Here is a 23,219-nt window from a genome sequence, read left to right on the forward strand (position 1 = left end):
CTACAGTCCATGGGGTTGCAAAGAGTTGGTCACGACTGAGTGACTAACACACAGTGAGAGATTAATTAAGAACTTTTACCTTAAAAAAATTATCTTCATATACACTTGAACCTGATCATCTTGAGTGAAAATTATCCTTTGATATAAAGAACAAGTTTCTTCTGTCCAAAACCAAAACAAAATTAAACAGAACAATGCAGTTCATCATATTCTCAATTCAATATTGAGATTGTAAAATAAAGAGAGACTGTTATATGGTTAATTTAGCTCATACAAGATTTTTCTGACTCAAAAATTTAATTTAGGAGGGCATAAACTGAAGACTTAGCTTATTGTAATGATCTGTGGCAGAAAATGTAAGATTTCCTATTATTTTAACTTAAGATCAAAGATACTAAAGCACTGAATATTTAATCACAGCATCTGAAAAAGATTCAAAGTACTGTACCCAGTCTTTAAAATACTGAAAAAGAACAAGATCTTTTAATAAAAATAACCATTTGAGGACAAGTTAAGCAGTACAAGTTAAATTTTACACCAGCACATAATTGATAATTCTCCTAAAACTGGATATAACCTGGAGTCTAATAATGTGAGATAAAAACAAACACTGCCAGAATTCTCTTAAATAAACAGAAACAACATTTAATTTCATAGGAAGAATAGGAATTATATAACCATATGTCTTGTTGGCAAGTCCATCTAAATCTATCAACTTGCAATTTCAGTTCCCAATAAACATATATTTTGTATTTTCTGGCTCCTTGACTCCCTTTATCTGTGATTTTCTTGATCAGTGAATTCAGATCTATCCTTCGCAATGAAGGTTCAGTCAAGAAGAACTTGAATCCCATCACCGCAAGAGCTCAAATACACTGATGTGCATGTGCGTCTTCAACAACAACTACAATGTCAACATTAATACCACCACCACTGGCATCAGAAATGGTTTTGAATCCTGCTTTTAACATGTATCAAATGATCTTGGGCAGTCTTTCTAACTTCCTCCAACCTCATTTTCCTTATCCTCATGTTCATGAGAGTATTGTATAAGGTTGCTGTGAGGATATAAATGATGCATATACTCTGATGCATACATGATGGATCTAAGATGATGTCCCCTAAGTCCTGGCACAGTGCTTAATGCATGTTAGGTCCCTGAGAAAAGATTTTAGCCTGAATGTGAAGCCTCTTTGTAACCCACTCACTAATCATGGGGCACTATTTGCCTGCACAGCTCTGTTTTCTGAATGTTGTGAGGTCAGGGTTGGCTTCACACTCTGATACCAGGGAATAGAGCAAATCTAACTCATCCCATCCTCATACTCCAATAATGTGAGCTTCTTACTGCAAACAGCAGAACCCTGATTTATACGATTGTTTCTCTAGCTCAAAAGGACATTGAAACTGACTTCAGTAAGTACAAATATTAATTGTATATCAATTAATGAGGTTTGATTTTATTATTATCCATTGCTGAAACCCACACTTGTCACAACACTGGTTAAGACTTAAGGCCAATAATTTCTTCCTCCCTGAAATCCCTATGAACTGATTTCATATACTGACTGTCCTGATCAGAAAGAAATTTTTAAAGAAATAAGTAAGTACATAAGATATAATCAAATAGGATCATTGCTGGTGCTTGAAGAATGCTTAATGGAATGAGGTAGGATCCATTTTCAAAACTTAGGATCAAGAAGTACTCTTTCCTGCTTATAATTCCTCTTCTACACCTGCTATGTACACATCAGGCAAAGCACAAGCTTAAAAAAGAGGCAGAGGCTAGAAACATCTCACAAAACTCACAGGTTAACAAGAAAAGCAGTCAGCCAGCAATTTCAGGGAACACTGAGCAAAGCCAGCCTTCAGAGAAACCAACTGAGAGATCCCCAGAAAGTGCATTATTAGGGAACCAAACTACGGTCCTGGAAACAGGGGGGCACTAATCTCTGCTGGCCGCATGTGATAAAAAAAAGGGATGGAATGTGACAAAGATGACCAGTAGAATATGAGAACATTAGATTAGCCTCATTGGAAAGGATTCTGGTTAAAAGTTCCATATGTAAGGAACTTGGAAGTGGCCACTCTGTTGTAATGACAAGTAAAAACCTGGACAGACTGAAAAACCAACTATTCTTCTTGGGCATGTGAGAGGAAAGTGTATAGGTCAAACTGCTATCTCTAAGACTTGAGACGCAGACAGATGAATAGAGGGAGTCACAGATTCCCAACTTCCCAAAGCAGAAACTCATAAGTGGACCACCATGGGAAGCTGAATTTTACCAACTTAATGTTAAAAGAGTAACTAAAGACCCTCTTGATGAAGGTGAAAGAGGACAGTGAAAAGGCTGGCTTAAAACTCAACATTCAAAAAACTAAGATCATGGCATCCAGTCCCATCATTTCATGGCAAATAGATGGGGAAACAATGGAAACAGTGACAGACTTTATTTTCTTGGGCTCCAAAATCACTGCAGATGGTGGCTACAGCCACAAAATTGAAAGATGTTTGCTCCTTGGAAGAAAAGCTATGATAAACCTAGACAGCATATTAAAAAGCAGAGACACTATTTTGCCAACAAAAGCCATCTAGTCAAGGCTACGGTTTTTCCAGTAGTCATGTATGGATGTGAGAGTTGGATCATAAAGCTGAGTGCCGAAGAATTGATGCTTTTTATTTAAACTGTGGCTTGGAGAAGACTCTTGAGATCCCTTGGACAGCAAGGAGATCAAACCGGTCAACACTAAAAGAAATCAATCCTGAGTATTCATTGGAAGGACTGATGCTGAAGCTGAAGCTCCAATACTTTGGCCACCTGATATGAAGAGCCAGCTCACTGGAAAAGACCTTGATGCTAGGAAGGATTGAAGGCAGGAGGAGAAGGGGCATGACAGAGGACAGATTGTTGGATGGCATCACCGACTCAATGGACATGAGCCAATTCTGGGAGATGGTGAAGGACAGGGAAGCCTGGTGAACTGCAGTCCGTGGGGTTGCAAAGAGTCGGACATGACTGAGTAATGGAACAACTGAACATCAGATACCAAACCACAGATCCAGGATATCCCAAGATACCACGTCAGAATAAATGCCAAAAAACTACACCTAGGTATATCATATTCAGATTACAGAAAATCAAAGACAAAGAAAAAAAATTGTGAAACAAGTCAGAGGGAAAAAACACCTTATTCACAGAGGCACAAAGAACTCCATAAGACTTCTCAGAAATCTCACAAGCAAGAGGAGAGTGGAGTGAAATACTAGAATTGTTGAGAGAAAAAAAAAACAACAAAACAGCAACCTAGAATTGGGCACCCTATGAAATTACCATTCAAAAGAGAAGCAGAAATACTTTCTCAGACAAACAAAAGTGGAAGGAATTTGTTGCCAGTAGACCTGTGGGAAACAAATGTTAAGAAAGAAGGAAACCATTAAAAATCAGAAATTTGAATCTATATTAAAAAAGGAAAAGCAATAAATGAAGGTTAAATAAACACTTGCACTTTTTTTAATAATGAGCTGATCTAACAGAAAACAGTTTGTTAAAAATATTAATAATAATACCAACAGTGTATTCAGTTATTTTGATTATGATGCTTATGTGTGTATGATACACATGTATATGGGCTTAGGTACATATATAAATGAAATGAATGACAGAAATGATACAACAGACAAGAGGCAGTAACTAGGATTATTTTGTTATTATAAGGTATTCTTACTACCTATGGAGCGGCAAAGTGCTATGAATACTTGAAAGTGGACTTGGATTAGCTGTAAACATATATTGCTAATTCTAGGGCAAACACTAAAAAAAATAGATTAACTCCTCTAGGCTAAGAGTTCTCACTAGTTCATTAGTAAAAGGCAACTGGAAAGTTATCAGATCTCTACTGTGTGCTACTAGTAGTTTATTTTTTATATTTATGCATATGATAAACTATATAATCCTTATTCTGTAGCATATATTTAAATCTGTCTCAATGAATCCTATTATTTTTATGAAGCCCTACATATTGAAACATATATATTTTGATATTTTCGGGGAGTTAATATCTGGACTTGGTTGATCCAACTTGACAATTACAGAGGATAAAGAGATTCCCTATTGACTCAGACGGTAAGGAATCTGCCTGCAGCACAGGAGATGTGGGTTCAATCCCTGGGTCGGGAAGTTCCTCTGAAGACGAGCATGACAACCCACTCCAGTATTCTTGCCTGGAGAATTCCATGGACAGAGGAGCCTGGTGGGCTCAGTCCATCAGGTTGCAAAGAGTTGGACAGACTGAGTGACTAACACTTTTTTTAAAAAAATCCTACTTGACAATTAACAGAGGACAAGTCAGATGGAATAGAACCAAGATGAGTGCAATTTAAAAAAGTCAAGGAAGTATCTGACTCTGATTTTCTGTCTTCTAAACATCACTATGGGCTTCCCAAGTGGCTCATTGGTAAAGAATCTGCCTGCCAATGCAGGAGATGGGCAATTGATCCCTGGGTAGAGAAGATCACTTGGAGGAGGGAATGGCAACCCACTCCAGTATTCTTGTCTGCAATATCCTATGGACAGGGGAGCCAAGAGCAAAGAGTTGGACTGAGTGACTGAGCATGCACAATCACTATATGGTCACCTATCAGGATTAGAGTGAAATACATGCCTTAATGTATTATTCTCACCCTTTATCAAGGATATGTGGACATATCCCAAATGTATGTGATTATTCTGAGCCTTCATAGGAATACTGTCAGATAGACCCTCTAAGGATTAGTTTCAGTGAATGTAGGTATCTTTTCTACATGTATTTATTTCTAATGAACATGATCTAGTTTCTAAGGCAGTTTAGTACAGTTCTAGCAATCTCTAGGAGCTTCCCATTGTCTTTGGAATTGTCAGTATTTGCCTTTTCCTATCAGAACATGTTTCTTAAACAAAGGGACAATGATTGATTATACTCCAGAGAGAATTCAGCCAAGCCAGGTGATATCCAGAGTGGGGCATGTTCTCCCTTTGATGCAGGTCACTGTTGTACTTCTACTCCTAAAAACACAGCATCGAGGAGACCACAGACACACAACTGGCAAAGGTCACACTCAGAAGTGATGACTCACTGTCTCACAATAGTGCCACTGCCATAAGTTTTAAGAGACATAAGGCAATTTTGGTTAGAATGTACTACAACTAGAAGCTTCCTGCAGTACTTAGGTTAGAATGGGGCAAAACTATGGCTTTTACAGTCTTACAAAAGTGAGCTTGAGGTTTTGCCAAAATATTTCTTTTTAGTAAGGAGTCCTGAAGCTTCCTAAAGCTCAACACAGCATCTGTGTCAAGCCATTTCTGCAGCTGTTCCTTCACAGATAATCCATTGGTTATACTTTCATGGTTGATCTTTTGATGGGTGACTGGGGTAAATTTTCTTCAACAAGCCTCTTGTAATGAATGGTAGCGCTTGTTCTTCCATTCCCTTCCAACCTTTCCCAAGGGACAGCTCATCCCAAATTCTCCCAGAGTCACCCCAAAGTCACGCCCCATAGATAAATCAGGAGTAAAATCAAATATGGCAGAGAGGATAGAAGAATGAACACAAACAGGAGACACTGTTGTTATACTCTGAGTTCTCTTTGAAAAGTGGGCTTTGGGAAGTAAGTGGGCTGGCTTTGATGATAGTCAACTAAATTTATAATATTCTCTTGCCAATTTTTCGTAAGGATTTCTGCTCTCAAACAAAGATAAAAATTGAAAATAGACTAAGGAAATAACATCTTGGTGGATTTTTTTAAATCATAAATTTCATTTTAAGTAAGTTAGTTATCTCAACTGTTAATAATATAAAAGCAGAAAAAACACAGGCTGCCTTTTTGCCAGATTTAATCAGAATGCTCTATCTACAATAATCAATATAACTTGCTTCTTGTCCTTCACTCATTTCAACAAAAATTATTGCATTTTCTCACAAACTATATTTTTTGGATTCCTCATTTTGTTCTTGTTCCTGGAGGCATGCTGGTTTAAATTCATCTTTGAAAAAAGGAGAAGGGGTACGTATGTGGAGGCAAAATATTCTCTTGAAGCCAAAAGATATAGAGTTGCTAGAAGAAGTTGACTGTACACACAAGTTGCCTGATTGGGAAGTGGAAGCCTCTTGATTTAGAGACGTGTGACAGCATTTGGTGGATGGGCACAGGCAACATCCCACCAGTCCTTCTTTAGCAGGTCAATACTGAGCCAGCAGAGGCAGAGCTCTATCTTTTCCTTGGAACATATCATTTTGGTTCTCCTTCAAAAGCCTTCATCCAGATAAGAAGCCAATGATTGATAACATCTTAGTGAATATATACTTTAGTAGCTCTCTGCTCCAAATAGACAAGAGTAATACATAGGAGTTGGTGAAGACTCTTGAGAGTTCCTTGGACTGCAAGGAGATAAAACCAGTCAATCCTAAAGGAAGTCAACCCTGAATTTTCATTGGAAGGACTGATGCTGAAGCTGAAACTCCAATACTTAGGCCACCTGAGGCAAAGAGCCAACTCACTGGAAAAGACTGATGCTAGGAAAGATTGAAGGCAGGAGAACTAGGAGGTGACAGAGGATGAGATGGTTGGATGGTATCACTGACTCAATAGACATGAGTTTGAGCAAACACCAGGAGATAGCGAAGGACAGGGAAGCCTGGCATGCTGCAGCCCATGGAGGTGCAAAGAGTTGGAGATGACTTTGCTGAACAAAAACAACAAATGTGTAAAATTACTGGTGGTTCAGTAATATGCAAAATTATAAAAAGTATTCAATTATAACTATTTAAAAGGGAAAACCAAAATGTCACAATGCTTAAATGTAGGTAAAAATTCTGGCAAAAGGGTGAGTAGGGCTTAAGTGAAGGCTCTGCCAGAAGCTATTGTGGGTGATGGCCATGTACTCGACTCCAGCAAAGTCTCAGGGATTTTACTGCTACACCTGAGGTGGGAAGGAGACCACCCTCACCACAAACTTCTTAGATCCTAACTCTTCAACTTCAGGCCTAGGAAGGTGGCAAAGTAAGGACTCAGATTGTTACATAAACATTCCACCAAGCTGCCTCCTGTCTCTGTGATAATTCCTAATGTATTTTCAATGTCACAAGGAGAGGCAATTCTGAACCATCTTAACAAGTACTGTCCTGAAATGAAGTCTCACAGGGTGGTCAGGAAAAAAGTGCCAAAACTAGGAAGAGCGGGTGCACATAGAGAGTAAAACGGAGGAAAAGGACAGGAAAGAGAAAAATAAAAAGAAACCAAAAGGGAGAGTTTGTCCGTAAAGAAGGTTGAGCACCAAAGAGCTGAAGCTTTCAAACTGTAGTGCTGGGGAAGACTCTTGAGAGTACCTTGGACTGCAAGATCAAATTAGTCAATCCTAAAGGAAATCAACCCTGAATATTCACTGGAAGGACTGATGCTGAAGCTCCAATACTTGGTCACCTGATGAGAAGAGCCAACTCGTTGTAAAAGACCCTGATGCTGGGAAAAATTGAGGGCAGGAGGAGAAGGAGGTGACAGAGGATGAGATGGTTGGATGGCATCATTGACTCAAAGAACATGAGTTTGAGCAAGCTCTGGGAGATAGTGGAGGACAGAGGAGCCTGGTATGCTGTAGTCCCTGGGGTTGCAAAGAATTGACACAACTTAGTGACTTAACAACGAAAAGGAAATCATGTTCAAATCAAGCCTATAAATTATAATTCCAAAGTCCATAAAGAAATATAATATCATCAAAAAAGCAAGTGAGTTCCATAAAAACATCTATTTCTGCTTTATAGACTATGCCAAAGCCTTTAACTGTGTGGATCACAAGAAACTGTGGAAAATTCTGAAAAGAGATGGGCATACCAGACCACCTGACCTGCCTCTTGAGAAATCTGTATGCAGGTCAGGAAGCAACAGTTTGAACTGGACATAGAACAACAGACTGGTTCCAAATAGGAAAAGGAGTATGTCAAGGCTGTACATTGTCACCCTGCTTATTTAACTTCTATGCAGAATACATCATGAGAAATGCTGAACTGGATGAAGCACAAGCTGGAATCAAGATTGCCGGGAGAAACATCAATAACTTCACATATGCAGATGACACCAGCCTTATGGCAGAAAGTGAAGAGGAACTAAAGAGCCTCTTGATGAATGTGAAAGAGGAGAGTGAGAAAGTTGGCTTAAAGCTCAACATTCAGAAAACTAAGATCATGGCATCTGGTCCCATCACTTCATGGTAAAGAGATGCGGAAACCTTGGAAACAGTGGCTGACTTTATTTTTTTGGGCTCCAAAATCACTGCAGATGGGGACTGCAGCCATGAAATTAAAAGACACATACTCCTTGGAAGGAAAGTTATGACCAACCTAGACAGCATATTAAAAAGCAGAGACATTACTTTGCCAACAAAGGTTCGTCTAGTCAAGGCTATGGTTTTTCCAGAAATCATGTATGGATGTGAGAGTTGGACTATAAGGAAAGCTGAGAGCTAAAGAATTGATACTTTTGAACTGTGGTGTTGGAGAAGACTCTTGAGAGTCCTTTGGACTGCAAGGAGATTCAACCAGTCCATCCTAAAGGAGATCAATCCTGGGTGTTCATTGGAAGTACTGATGTTGAAGCTGAAACTCCAATACTTTGGCCATCTGATGAGAAGGCTGACTCATATGAAAAGACCCTGATGCTGGGAAAGATTGAGGTCAGGAGGAGAAGGGGATGACAGAGGATGAGACGGTTGGATGACATCACTGACTCAATGGACATGAGTTTGGGTAAACTCCGGGAGTGGTAATGGACAGGGAGGCCTGGCGTGCTGCAGTTTATGGGGTCGCAAAGAGTTGGACACAATTGAGCGACTGAACTGAACTGAAAGACAGTAAAATAATTACAACAGGAATTTACTCTGGATAAACTAAGTTTGATAGGACAGTGCTATGGAATGAACATTTGTTGACCATTTGAAAATTCATATGTTGAAGCCCTACCCGCCCCCGCCCCCCCACACCAGTGTCATGGTATTTGCAGGTGGGGTATGTGGGAGGTAATTTGATCATGAGGGTAGGTCCTCATGACACAACAGACACCCTAATGTAAAGGAGAATGGGCACGAGAGATTTTGCTCTCTCTGCCATGTAAGGATACAGTGAGAAGATAGCCATCAAGTCAGAAGATTCTCTCTGAGAACTGAATCTGTGAGCACCTTGACCTTGGAATTTCTAGACTCCAGAACTGTGATAAATGAAGCTTCCCAGTCTGTTCTGTTTTATATAGCAGTCCAAACTGAAAAAGACAGCAATCTGACATATATTTTAAAATAAGCATGCTACTTGCTGCCTTTGGACATTTTCACTTGGACATCTCACACGCACTTTAACTGAATTTACATAATTATAAACTCCTCTTTAGAACTGTTTCTTGTTACATCGCCCTGCTTCAGTGAGTAAAACCACATTTAGCCAGCTATGCAAAGGAGAACACTGAGTGTTACCTTTCAACCATCCCTCAGGCTCAAAAACTCCCTACCGACAGACAAACTGAATCAACCACTAAGTCCAGGCTAGTCCACTTCCTAAATATCTCCACGTTGTATTATTTTTCTACCTGTAACACCTTACTTTTATTTATTTACTTACTTTTAAACTTCTTTATTGAGGTACAGCTGATTAACAAAAAATGTTGTGACAGTTTCAAGTAAACCACGAAGGGACCTAGCCATATATATACATTTATCTTTTCTCCCCCAAACCCCCAATGCCATCCAGGTTGCCACATAACATTGAGCAGAGTTCCATGTGCTATACAGCAGGGCCTTGTTGGTTATCTGTTTTAAACATAGCAGTGTGTATCACTTTACTTTTAGTTCAAGCCACTAACATTACTTCCCCAGATGACTGCCAAGATCGTCTTTCTCTTTGCCATTCCTCTAGTGTTTCTCCCACATGGAAACAAAACATTGACCCTAGTTAACTCTGGGAGAAAGGAAAGAGAGTGGAATTAGGGAGTGCTCTTTAAGTATATTGGTGCAATTTTTTATTCTTTAAAAATGAAGATTGAAATACACATGACATAATAATAAGATCTGATAAACTTGAGTGGTTGATATACAGGAGTTTGTTATTGCATTCTCCTTTTCTTGCTGGGAGATTTGAAATATTATCCAGTGAAAAAGTATAAAACTAAAATAACAATAACAAAATGAATAAAGTAAAATAAAATGATTGCTACTATCCATTTGTAACCCTTTTACTATGGGAATCAATTTGATAATAAATTTCTTAATATTTGGTATAAATATCTTACTTTTTGAACCTGGAAATTACATTTTCAAATTAACATTTAATGAGATCATTCTTTACATGGGCCCAAAGATGCTCATTAGAGGGTAATGATCAATAAGGAACTTGCTAAGGGAATTTTGCTTTGTCTTACCAGTGAAATATAATGTGTCCCTAAAAATGATTGCTCTGGAGACTGAATAATACATGGAAAGGTACCTATGTTAGGATGTTAAATGAAAACATGTGTGTTTGTGTACATAAATCCATCCACATGCACACAACTATAAACATCTACTAGAGAAAGAAACGGCAACCCACTCCAGTGCTCTTGCCTGGAAAATCCTGTGGGTGGAGGAGCCTGGCAGGCTACAGTTCATGGGGTTGCAAAGAGTTGGACACTACTGAGCAACTTCACTTTCTTTCACATAAACATCTATGATGAGAAACAAGAATACTGAAGGGCAATAAAGCAAAATACCAAAGTGCATATGCATTAGGGTGCTGACTTTAAAAAAAATTTTTTTCATTAACGTATTTAACTTAGTTTTATAATATATAAAGTTTTAACTTCACATAAAAATACACCACCTAATGATTCAGTGTTTCAGGCATGCTTCCATCTTTATATTTAACAGGAGTGTCCTGTGTAAATATTAGCATTTCATCCTCTATGTCTGAGAGTACGAAGGTATATTCGCTGTCATTCTTCTCTGCCAGAATGAAGACAGCACAGGGCTATTTGAATAGATAGCAGAGGCTGAAATTCAGGTGAGTACATGGCCACTATGATTGCTCTGCTAAGGTTTAATAAGCAGAGTGACATTTGCCCAAGTTGGCCGAAGTGCAGCTGAAGGACCAGGCTGTATCAAAGTCAAAGGCCAAATTTACACTTGGTAGGGCTGTTGCATCTCCTTGCTAACTGCAGATGTATCTTTATGATTCTCACACCAATCAGCCATTTATATTGTATTTCCCCTGTTCTGAAATATCACACAAGTCATGCAAAGGGTTCAACCCATGCTGAAATTGAAGTAGTGGGTGGATGATGTTCTCTTCTTCTCTAAGGAGGCTCTGCTAAGGCAGGACTGGCTGAGTTTCTCTCCGTGGTGTCTTGGGACAAATGATTCAAACTTAAAGCTTAAAATCCCAGGATAGAGAAGCCTAGCAGGCTAAAGAGTGGGACACAATTTAGCAACTAAACAACAACAATCCTTGCACAGAAAAGAGAACAAAAGGGATGCAAAATTGAAGAAGTATTTGTTAACCACAATGAAGTCTCGATGACTTCATGTTCCTCACAACTGCTCCTCAGGGAAATATTTTCTTATTTTCTGCTTAAGTAGCTTTTGCTTCTCAGCGTGTCCAGCCCTCCTGGGCAGCGGGGGCAGGATCGTTGGTGGGAACAGCAGGACTGGCTCTTACGGATGCCCCTGAGGCTGCTGTCAGTGCACATTTGACCTGGACAGATTTCCAGAGGTTTGGGGTTTTCAAAACGCCACGCATTTTGGAATGAACATAATGACCTGTTATCTCTAAACGTTGTGTGCCATGTGCTCACTCGTGTCTGACTCTTTGCAACATGGACTGTGGCCCACCAGGCTCCTCTGTCCATGGGATTCTCCAGGTAAGAATACTGGAGTAAGTTGCCATTTCCTTCTCCGTTCTAAAGGTTAGCTCTCGCTTTTCTATATTGAAGGAGGGAAAGAAAGAAATCAGTAATACAAAAATTGTCTCACTGTCACTGGATGTCTTTCCATGATTACCTCCCGGGGGGCAGGGGGTAGAAGGAGCAAGCAGACAAGTGGAACAAAATACATGAGAGGAAGCCAGGGAGATGGAGGCTGTGTTCTCCTGGCTCCTTCACTCCATCACATTGATTCTCTTTGCTGTATTGCTGATTCTGGCATTTCAGCATATAGTTGTCCTTGTTTTATAGGCAGTAGTAACAATGCATACACGCATGCTAAGTCATTGCAGTTGTGTCTGACTCTTTGCTACCCAATAGACTGTAGCCCACCAGTCTGTCCATGGGATTCTCCAGGCAAAAATACTGGAGTGGGTTGCTTTGCCCTCCTCCAGGGGATTTTTCTGACCCAGGGATCGAAGCCATTTCTCTTATGTTTCCTGCTTTGGCAGGCGGGTTCTTTACCACTAGCTCTAGTTGCCCTCATATAGGCAGTAGTAACAATAGAGGCAGAAAATTCCAGAATAGAGTTGGATAGGATCCAAAAGAAGAAAAGAGAGTTAGAGTCTACTATTAAAGCCCCCAAATGAGTGAAGAGCCCCAAGTACCAGAACAGGCCCCAACTCCTGCCTTCAGAGACCTCGAGAGCCCATGTTCTACAAATGTCCATGCGCTCCTGTCCAGCTTCTTGCGTCAGTCTGCAGCTGGACTGTGCCTACACGGCTGAGGCCAACCAACAAAACCTAAGCTGAGGTAGTCTGCATCACTCCAGGCCAAGTCCATTATGAAGGGCCAGTCTGCCTCTTCAATTCCTCCCCTCCCAGCGGGGCAATTTCAGATGTCTCAGCTACAAGACAGAGCAGGGTCATCTGGTCTACATCAGATGCAGAATGGGATAAAAATAAACCTTCACTGTGTTCCTAAGATTTTGATTTGTTACTGCAGCAGAACTTGTCCTATCCTGACATACTTAACAGCAATGAACCTCTTCAATGCTTGATTTTATGAGAGAAAACTATTATTCCTGTAGGTATGAAAAACTGATCAATTGGAGACAGAAGAAGACTATTGGGCTAAGAATCAGGAGAGCTGGTTATGGTCTGGATGTGGCAGTAACTAAAAGGATGCCTCTTGTAGGTGGTTTGACTTCTATGATCCATCAACCAGAGCAGTTATAAATCTTTATGTTTTGCTTTTTAAAAAGACACACAAGTTATCACAAAGCACTGGATTTGAGCTCCATGAGGCCCTTGAGGGTTGGGATGGGGTGGGAAGTGGGAGGGAGATTCAAGAGGGAGGGGACGTGGGTGTACCTATGGCTGATTCATGTTGATGGATGGCAGAGACCAACAGAATACTGTAAAGCAATTATCCTCCAATTAAAAATAAATAAATAAGTAAAAAGACATGTAGGGACTTCCTTGGCAGTCCAGTGGCTAAGACTCCAAGCTTCCAATGCAGGGAGCCCAGATTCCACCCTTGGTCAGGGAACTAGATCCCACATGCTGCAACTAAGAGTTAGCATACTACAACTAAAGATCCCACATGCCGAAACAAAGACCAGGCAAAGCCAAATAAATAAATATAGAAAATAAAACACTTGTAACTCTTAATGTAAATAAAACGTTTCATGAGGATAGTATAAAAAGCTGATTAAAAAAAAAACAAACAAACTGCCTCTTTGTTTATACCATGCCTGACACATTTACTACCCATAGAAGCCCCTGGGCACTCTTTGTAGAGCCCTGCAGATCCAGGGGCATGAGTGCAAACTGCCAGCTTGACCTGTCTCCATGGCTTATTCTGAAGCTGACGTGGTTCATAGAGAGAGCATCTGTTCTCACCTGTTCCACATGTTACACTGCACTCTGTCCAGCGGCCATACTGCCAGAAGTACACCAGCTTCTCCACGTCATTGTCAAGGCCATCCTTCCGGATTGTGTACTCATACTTGATACCAGGGTTAGTCACCTGGAACAGAAGCTAAAGAGCAAGAGAGGGGTCATCCTAAACTCCGATGTGACCTCACGCTTTAAATCACAGTCACATAAAAATCCTGCCCAATGTCCACCACCTTAAAGTAGTCATGAAGGCATGCACTGGAACAAACGCCATTAAATAAATACATCTACTTCCACCTGTGAGTCTACGTACATCTACATCTAATCTGCCCCAATCTATTATTTCTTGACTGAATTCCCATGGGAAATCTAATCATATGGGAATTATCCTGAGGGATTGACCTGAGTACTCTTTCCAACAATAGCTGGTAGGTCACTTTGTGCTCTTACATACCTACTAACTTTGTGGTTATGGGTAATTTCCTTGATCTCTTTGTGCCTTACTTTCCTTATCAACAAGGTAAGGATAATCACAGCATGACTATGGATTGCTGATGAGGGCTAAATAAATCATCGTTATGTGATTAAATATGGTTGGATCTGTGCCTGGCATATAGTTAGCACTCAGTAAACACTAATTTGGTTGTTGTTATTGCTTTATGATGCCCTCTTCTAGCTCTTAGGCTGATTTCTTTACAATATATAATTCTGAGGTTAAAATGGTCATGGGTTTTAGCCAAAGCATAAAATTGTAATCAGAATTTGGGACCTTCTCCTCCTTTCCCTCTCCTGCAGGCGATCTATTTATCAGGTGTTTGAAGCAGATTCATCTTACATTAGAGGTGGTGGATTGGTTGCTCCATGGAATTGCAGGTCCTCATATATAAAACTTTTCCCTGGTGGGCCTCTAAAATGTAAGGTCTCTTGACATTTATGGATCATGGCTGTCAAGCCTTGACTTCCAGCTTCTGTGAATGCTCTGATCTCTGGTTCTGAAATGACTTTCCTCTAAATTCTGAATATAGTTAGATGTCACTGTCTCTTGGGCCATTCGTAATCCCCAACCTGCCTTGCCTCTGCTGGTATCCCACTCCTTTTCTATAGTTCTTTGCCAGTATGGTAGACAAATCACTTCTGCCTTTGATGAGCACATCCTATATTTAAATATATTTCTCCTCCAAGGGTTTTAGAAAGTCAAATCTTTTGTCTGAGGACAACCACATGAGAACACGTGAAAGAACCATGTCAGTTCATCACCACTGCTGGAAAGCTGTTTGAAAACTCATAACAGGCTGACATAGACTGGTGCTGTCATTTTCATATCCAAGGAAAAACTCATCCTGAAATAAATAGCCTGCATTGACCATACTGGAAACTGAACTCCATGGACAATCTTAGGGCCCCTGACATTCCATCATGAGAATTTCAGCAATTTTAGATAATAAAGGGTTAGCAGCACTTCCCACCTTGTTCCTTGCTAAAAGGAGGTTTAAGTATTCTTAATCAAGGTCTGTTAAGTCTCTTCAGTCATGTCTGACTCTTTGGGACCCTATGGACTATAGCTTGCCAGGCCCCTGTCTCTGTGGTGGTTCTCCAGGCAAAATCCTAGAGTGGGTTGCCATGCCCTCTTCCAGGGGATCTTCCCAACCCAGGGGTCGAACATGCATCTCTTATGTCTCCTGCATTGGCAGGCAGGTTCTTTACCACCAGAGCCATATCCTCTAGCAAATACTTCGGAAAAGAAAATTAGAAAGATCCTAATTAGTGTAAATGTCAGCAGTTTCCTTCACTTCTGCGTTACCTGGATCCACACTGACTCATTGGTGGGACCCGTGGCCATCAGTTTCTCCAGGTCTCCTTTTCTGTCGTATTGAAAGATGGTCCCTGCCAGCTTGTAGTTCCCATTCCACTGGATAATAAATCCTCCATTGAGGTAATATTTTTCAGGGTCTTCACTCCTGATGGCCAGAAAGTTTCCAGCGCCTTCAACCTCCATTACCCGTATGTCCCTGGCTCCTTTTGGAATCAGTCCGATGTCAACATAACCTAAGGAGAAAAGAAAGGCATGCAAGCTTAGCTGAACACAGTCTGTTTCCAACCCATTATCCATGCTCTTTCCAGCATCTCCACCATTTAGTGCCCTTGTCTTCCTGCTGGGTGGTTACTGAGACTGGCAGATGCACTAATCATGGGGAACTTTAAGGAGCTTGCCCATGAGTAGAAATCTCAGGAGCTCTGTGACTCAGTACTTAATCAGTTTTATGAGAGGAGAGGTGAAATGAATGCAGATCAGATTCTGAAGCTTTTGTGGTTGACCCAGAATTTATTTTTCTGTGATTTCCTGTTGATAGTTCAAGATGTTACAACCCGTAGTCAGCTTCCCATTTGCATTTTGCTTCCCCATTTGTTGCTGCTATCAGATTAATCTTCCTGAACACTTGCGGTGGCTACATCTTTTGCCTCATCCTCATTGCCTGAAAATTAAAAACAGATGAGGAAATAATTTAATCATAGCTTAAATTTATTAAGAGAATTCTGTAGGGAATCTTGCATTGACTGCCACCTGGCACATTTTAATCCAATTTATGATGAGAAACTCAGCTCTGAGCACAGCTTTTTATATTGCTGGACAATTATATTCATTAAAAATTTTTTTTCATACTTTCTTATGTTTTGATGAAATATAAACTTATGGTTTATCCTCATGTGTTCTAATACAACATTCTCAAAAGACAGAACATCCACTTAAAGACCATGATCAATTTTAGCTACAGTCTTATCCTCATTTATTGGTTATTATGGTAAGAGACCTACAGGCGAGAAATGGAATTAAAACATGAAGGGTTTCCTCTCTTTGCCAGACTCTAAGCTAAGCCATTTATGCATTCATCCTACTTATGCTTCTTAAGAACATAAGAAGCATATGTTCATCACCTCATAGCTGTGATAGGAAGGAAAGACTCTGGGGAAGGCATTGGGAAAGGAGTACTGGGCATGGGAGTCAGAAATCAATTCTAGTTTCTGCATCACCACAAATAAGCTCCATGCTGTCCATCAACTTATCCAACTGCTTTGAGTATCATCTGTAAAAGGAAGGAGCTTGAATGAGATGATGTCTGACATCCTTCCTAGTGCTGATAATCAGTTATTTTGCCCATTTCTAGGCTAAATTTTCTTTGTTCCTTTACTTTTTCCATACAAAACTTGATTTTAAGATCTTGATCATTCTGGTCATTTCCCACTGGATTTATCCTAGGTTTATTCTGACTAACAAGCAAGCCCTCATCTCTGTCACCTAAAAGTGCCCTGACTGCTTTCTTTCCCTCACACATTAACATAGCATAGAATCCTGGGTGTTAAAACCCAAAACAGGCCAGCAGGAATGATTTACTCAGAAGCTGGGTACAGACCACAACTTTAGCTCTGTTTTTCAAACTGGCAGCTGCCATCTAAAGGAACCAAAGTGTAGGGCATGAAGTTCTTGATTAAATTCCACTAGGCCCTTACAAACTCACCTGAGACAGTTGATTATAACTACTAATTTACAACTAGCAGGGCAAAATATTTATCACATGTAACTGAAGGTGATGCAATTGTTTAAAAAGACTTCGGAACACTGCTTCCTACAGCCATCACAGAGCTTCCCGTAGCAGAGCTCATGCAGAAAAGTCAGCAGGAGTTAAATAGTATGCTGTTGGTGTTTAGTCACTCAGTTGTGTCCGACTCTTTTGAGACCCTATGGACCGTAGCCTGCCAGGCTCATCTTTCCATGGGATTTCTCAGGCAAGAATACTGGAGCGGGTTGCCATTTCCTTCTCCAGGGGATCTTCCAGACCCAGGGATTGAACCCATGTCTCCTGCATTAGCAGGTGGATTCTTTACCACTGAGCCATCTGGAAAGCCCATTAAATAGTATGATAACCACCATATCCCTTGTCTTAATACAAAAAAGAAACCAAAGAAAATAAAAAAGCTATGAGAAATAGATGAGAAAACAACCCCCAAGAGTTTGCTTTTTTTTCCCACTTAAGAATATTAAAATTAGAAACATTTATTGTGTGTAGATTCTGCCATATTAACAGGGGAAGTACATCAATTTTAAAATAAAAGAGCTCATTGAATACAATCTCTGCTTCTGAACAGTTTGTAGACAGAAGATGTAAACTGAGGCAGATTTAGCCATGAGCAAAAGTAATACATATTTATATTTTTGCAAAAGAACACCAAAGAGAAACCGAAAAAATAAAATTCTGATATTTGGAGTTAAAAAGAACCATAACATATCCACAGACTCTTACACATGACAAAATAGCTCACAATAGAGAGGAGTATAAAATGAAAAGTAAAAGTTTCCATTTCCCTCCACCCAGGGTCTTAAATCCCAAAGATAATTACACTTAATAGTCTCTTGGATTCTCTTTCGAAACCTTTCTTTGTACTTATAAACACGCATACACATGCTTTTTTAAACAAGTGATATATCATACTATATGAACATTTTAACTATTGCTTTTTAAATTTAATGTAACTTACACATCTTTCCACATTTTTGAGCATTTCAACAACTGCCAAAAGGACATAAACCCATTTTTTAACCAACATACTGTTAATGGACATTTAGGTGGAAGGGAATTACCATCTGTCTATCTACAAAATGAAGAAATGTTTTCCAAGAGAGGAGGCAATCTATGCCTCATCATACATATGTGTGTATACATATATACACACATATCTATAACCAGGATTTGTTAAACACCTAAAATAGTGTTTTTAATGAAAAAATGTGATTGGTAGAACAGACCTGAAAAAAATCCCCTTGAATATCTCATATTCATGGGTCTTCTTCACAGAAATGAGAATCATATAAAAAAAATTGTAGAGGTGAAGGGTTATTGAGACATTTATTCTATGTCAAGGGAAAATTTTCAGGGTTGGTAAGTAGTACTTACTTCAAGTAGTAAGAATGATTAATATATTCATTCAGCACATCACTTTTCTTTCATTTTAGTCAGTAAACACTATCCTTTTACACCAGTATTGGAGAAAGTGGAAAGACATAATCTTGACCTCAAAGAAGGAGTCTCTTCTTTGTTCATGGAGACCACCTGTAAAAACCATCCCTGAGTCTAAACATTTTAAGCTAAAAGAATATTCAGGACCTTTGAGGATGGGGCAGAAGACTGGCCTCACTTCTGAAGACATATCATAGGAGCAACAATGGATTATTGGTGCTAATATGTGTCTTATCCAACTATTCTATAAAAGGGATTTGCTCATTGGCTTATTTTGTTTCCAGTCTGTCACTTCAAATAAAAGTGTGTTTATGAAGGGGTCATACTGTTAACCCATGCAATTATCTGCAACTACCAGCTTGCCTTTTTCTTTTTCTTTTTTTTTTAATTTGTTCTGTCAGTTTGTGGCAAGCAAGACAATCCTCACTGCAGGCCAAGATGTCATGGTTTCTGTGAGGAAAGATATTTTTCAGCTGGAAAAGACAGATCACTCTTCTGAAGCCTGGCTTGACGGCAGTGACACGCTGGTATCTTGTTCAGATTCAAATCTGCATTTGACCTGCTCACAAACCACAGTGAGGAAGAGCTACGTATAGTTGTATTCATCAGCTAGATCTTTGAGAATTAAACTGCTCTGGATTTGGAACTTCAGCCTCAATTATTTCAAAAGAGGGTAGGAAGGGGCCTGGAGTCATGGAACACACCATAAGCAACTATGATCCTCTTGTTGGTTGGTTAAAAAGTTCATCCAGGTTTTTCCATAAGATCTTACAGAAAAATCTGAATGAATTTCTTGGCCAACCCAATGGAAACCAGTGGAAACAGCAGAGGGAACAGACAGAGGCTTCCTGACTCTGAACACTTCCAGGGTAAAGGCCCACTATCCTGAGCCCAGGAGGTCTTTCAGCTCTTCTGATGGGAGAGCTTCTGTGTAAACTGTCCATTCTCCCTACTCCTTCCAACTCGGCTTCTGGAAAGTGTGACTTAGGACAGTTTCCAAGTAACGGTGGTATTTTGGTAAATATGTTTTCAAGAAAGCCATGTTCTCTCTCATCATCATCTCCTAACTTCTGCCTCCAGTTCTGTCTCCGGGATGTTTTCTTATGTGATTGTCATCCCCTTCACATGAACTTCTTTAGTCCAGGCCCTCATCTCCTGGACCTGGGTTGAATCCCAGCACTGGGCTCTCCTACTCCAGGCAATTTTGTATGCCATTGGCAAACTAGTCTTTCTATGACACTGACCTCCTCATGTCATTTCACCTTCCTAAAATCATATAACGGCCCCATATGTGCTGTGCTAAGACACTTCAGTCGTATCTGACTCTTTGCAACCCTATGGACTGTAGCCTGCTGGGCTCCTCTGTCCATGGGATTCTCCAGGCAAGAATACTGTGCCATGCCCTCTTCCAGAGGCTCTTCCTGACCCAGGGATCAAACCAGTGTTCTTATGTCTCCGGCATTGGCAGGCAGGTTCTTTACCACTAGCGTCACCCTGGAAGCCCGAGAATGGTCCCGATTCTCTCTTAAAAAAATAGGAAATAAATTGAATATTGTGAGACAGACTTGGAGCAGCTTTGAGTCATGAAGCCATATCATTTCTTCTTAAAAGCATCTCCAGTCCTACTGCCCAGACTTGTACAGACCCTGCACTCAACACTGAGGCCACAGCCCCGACCTGCGCTGTGAGTGCTCTTCATGGGCTCCGTGCATATTCATGATCACATTATTTTGTCACAGAGCCTAGAGGCCCCAAGCAAAGTCCAGAATGTGCTTCATTTTGTAATTAAGATGGGAATTTAAGTTATAAGTTTTGTCAATTCTGAACTCTATGTGAATTTAATCTTTTGACCATAAAGATCAGTGGCAGAACCTAGGGAACTGCAGTCAGAAGAACCAAGCATATAAACACACAAAATCAATTCAGGATGGGATCCAGGGGGTCAGGTACACAATTGCAGGCAGCTGCTGGTTTTCCTCCATTCCAGGAATCTCTTCTTCTGAAGATATGGATGCTAGTAGCAAGAGTTTAAGAAGAGGGACATTCTGTGTGTTTCTTCTGCTCTCTAGACTCTAGACTATTTTTTCAGCATGCTGAATTGTAGAAATGAAAAACTGTAAGTAAGGTATATTAGACAGTGGAAATTGAATTAAGTATTGTGCCAAAAGACTATGTGCATCAAATCTACTCAATAGATATGCAAATATATTATTTAAAACAAAATTAAAGGTGAACTTTATATGGTAACTGTTCTAGTTCCATAAAAAGATTTTAAACAAAAGTTGAGTATATTCTGGTTAGGACTAAATAAAGGAGGTAGGAATCAAGGCTGGTGGTTTGGGTCCTGAGTTATTAGTCGTAGTCCTGACACAATTAGTCGTAGGAGAGTTCCAGGGTGCTCAGAGAATGTGGTCCCTTGTTGCCAGCATCAGAACAAAGCAGGTCCATGTGAATAAGCCCAGGATTTGGGTTAGTGGTCAGAGGACCTGGCATTGGTGGGGCCAAGAGAAGCCAATAAAGGCCATAGGAATCCAGAGGGGTGGTTTTAGGAAGTCAATTGGATTAAGTGCAAGAAATTAAAAAATGCCAGGAAAGAGCTAGCTAATATTAAAGATCAAGGTAGGTGAGTATTACAGAATCAAGATTAGGCAGCAGGAAATAAATCATGCTGAGGAACTGGACAACAAGCGGTCAGTGTCCTAGACCAAAGAGAATGGGCTGCGGGAGTTTGGGAGGAAGGCCAAGGCCCTGGGTGGCAAGCCCAGGGTGCCCTTGGAAGAAGAGGGCTTAATATTCTCCCAACTTCCTTTTGAAACAGGCTCCTAATTTAAATCCTCCCTAAGAGCAAAATGTCACAGTGGATTCCTGGTGGTTTCATCACCCCGATAGTGTGAGGAAAGAAGCAGTAGGAAGAGTCACCATCCTATTCATTATTCTGTCCCCAATGCCGTGCACTCAATAGGTGCTCAATTAAAGTTTCTCAAGTAATAGAGCAAGTGAGTGAATGAACAAATGCACCAGGGAGCTCCTATACACCGTACTGTGTACTCTGGGCCTAAGTTTTTCAAACTGAAGACAGTTTCCATCACAGTAACCAGGTGCTACACCTAGATGCCATTTTTTTTTCTCTTTCTCCATGAGAGGAAATAGAAGTTATTATGCAGGGTCTACAAGAGGATAGCCCTTTCGTTCCCCAAGCATGGTCCTACTTAAAGGACTAGATGTCACCATCTAGTATGCAGCGTCAGATCTACTAAGCAGAGTTCCTCTTCCCAGAGAAAGATGGAAACTTAGCTGTTGGGACATTCCAGGGCAGCCATGTGTAAAGACACCTTCTCCGAAAAACTCTGCCCAACTTCAGCACTTAGATATCAACAAATGATCAGCCTTGGTGCTGGGAATGGGGGAAGACAAAATATACCATGGAGGGTTGGACAGGGCCTCAGAAATGGCCCAGAGAGGTGGCTTCCCCAAGGTCAATGGCAATCTAGACCAGTAACCCAGTCTTTTTGCCTCTGAGCATACTTCAACTCCACATCATCCTCTCTGTTTCTTAGAAGCACTCACAAAAAATAAAGAAAAAGGCTTGATGAGTATTTCACGCCTCCATCATCAAGAGCAGCAGCAGCCAGGGAGAGGAGGTATTGGGTATGACTGCCACGGACATCTCTAATGCAGATTTTTCACCTATACTTCTACTGGAATAAAAGCTGACAGCCAAAGTAAAGCAGGAAAAAAAGAGAAGAACTCAGGCAGAAGCCACGGATCAGTGTGGCCATGCAAGCTTTGAAGGATTTTTGAATCCTTGTGAGTGACTGAGCACATATTTGCGTTATTTCCTAGTCATGGAGATAATTTTGCCACAACAGCTAGTCTGCACCTGTTGCCCAAGTTCATTGCTTTTCAGGGTTGCCTGATGGCTTCTTACTTCCCTTAGAAGAAACATACTGGATTTTCTTTCAAGGTCATGGTTAAGAACAGTGATGACAAAGCTCTGGGGATCTCATGAACAAGTCCTGGAATAACAAAGCCATCTTCAATCATTCAGAGCCCTGTGTTGCAGCTATGAACACACACTTGTTCTGGGAATAATTCTCCAGAAGGGACCGTCACAAGCCACAGACTCTTGAAGGCAAATGGGACCCTCGTGACCAGCTTGCTGTCAACAACAGCAGCTCTGGGTGGAGAGACAAAGAGAAAAGAATACTTTAGGACATGCACAAAAAAAGGAAGGATTCAGAGATTTCCGTCTTTGGGCTGGCTCATCAGTGAGCCAACTCACTGAAAAAAGACCCTGATTCTGGGAAAACTTGAAGGCAGGAAGAGAAGGGGATGACAGAGGGTGAGATGGGTGGATGGTATCATTGATTCAATGGACATGAGTTTGAGTAAACTACAGGA

General features: G+C 40.4%; 1 protein-coding gene across 1 annotated transcript in view; it reads right to left on the reverse strand.

The window, feature by feature from the left end:
- ADAMTS12 (ADAM metallopeptidase with thrombospondin type 1 motif 12) overlaps positions 1-23,219 on the reverse strand; it is a 378,176-nt gene that overhangs the window by 90,361 nt on the left and 264,596 nt on the right. The window contains exons 15-16 of the mRNA XM_070476558.1: positions 15,608-15,852; positions 13,810-13,948 (exon numbers count right to left, since the gene is read on the reverse strand). Coding sequence (XP_070332659.1) covers positions 13,810-13,948; positions 15,608-15,852 — 384 coding nt within the window. The remainder of the gene's footprint in view (positions 1-13,809; positions 13,949-15,607; positions 15,853-23,219) is intronic.

Source organism: Odocoileus virginianus, chromosome 14 (assembly GCF_023699985.2).
Source record: "Odocoileus virginianus isolate 20LAN1187 ecotype Illinois chromosome 14, Ovbor_1.2, whole genome shotgun sequence".
Taxonomy (NCBI): domain Eukaryota; kingdom Metazoa; phylum Chordata; class Mammalia; order Artiodactyla; family Cervidae; genus Odocoileus; species Odocoileus virginianus.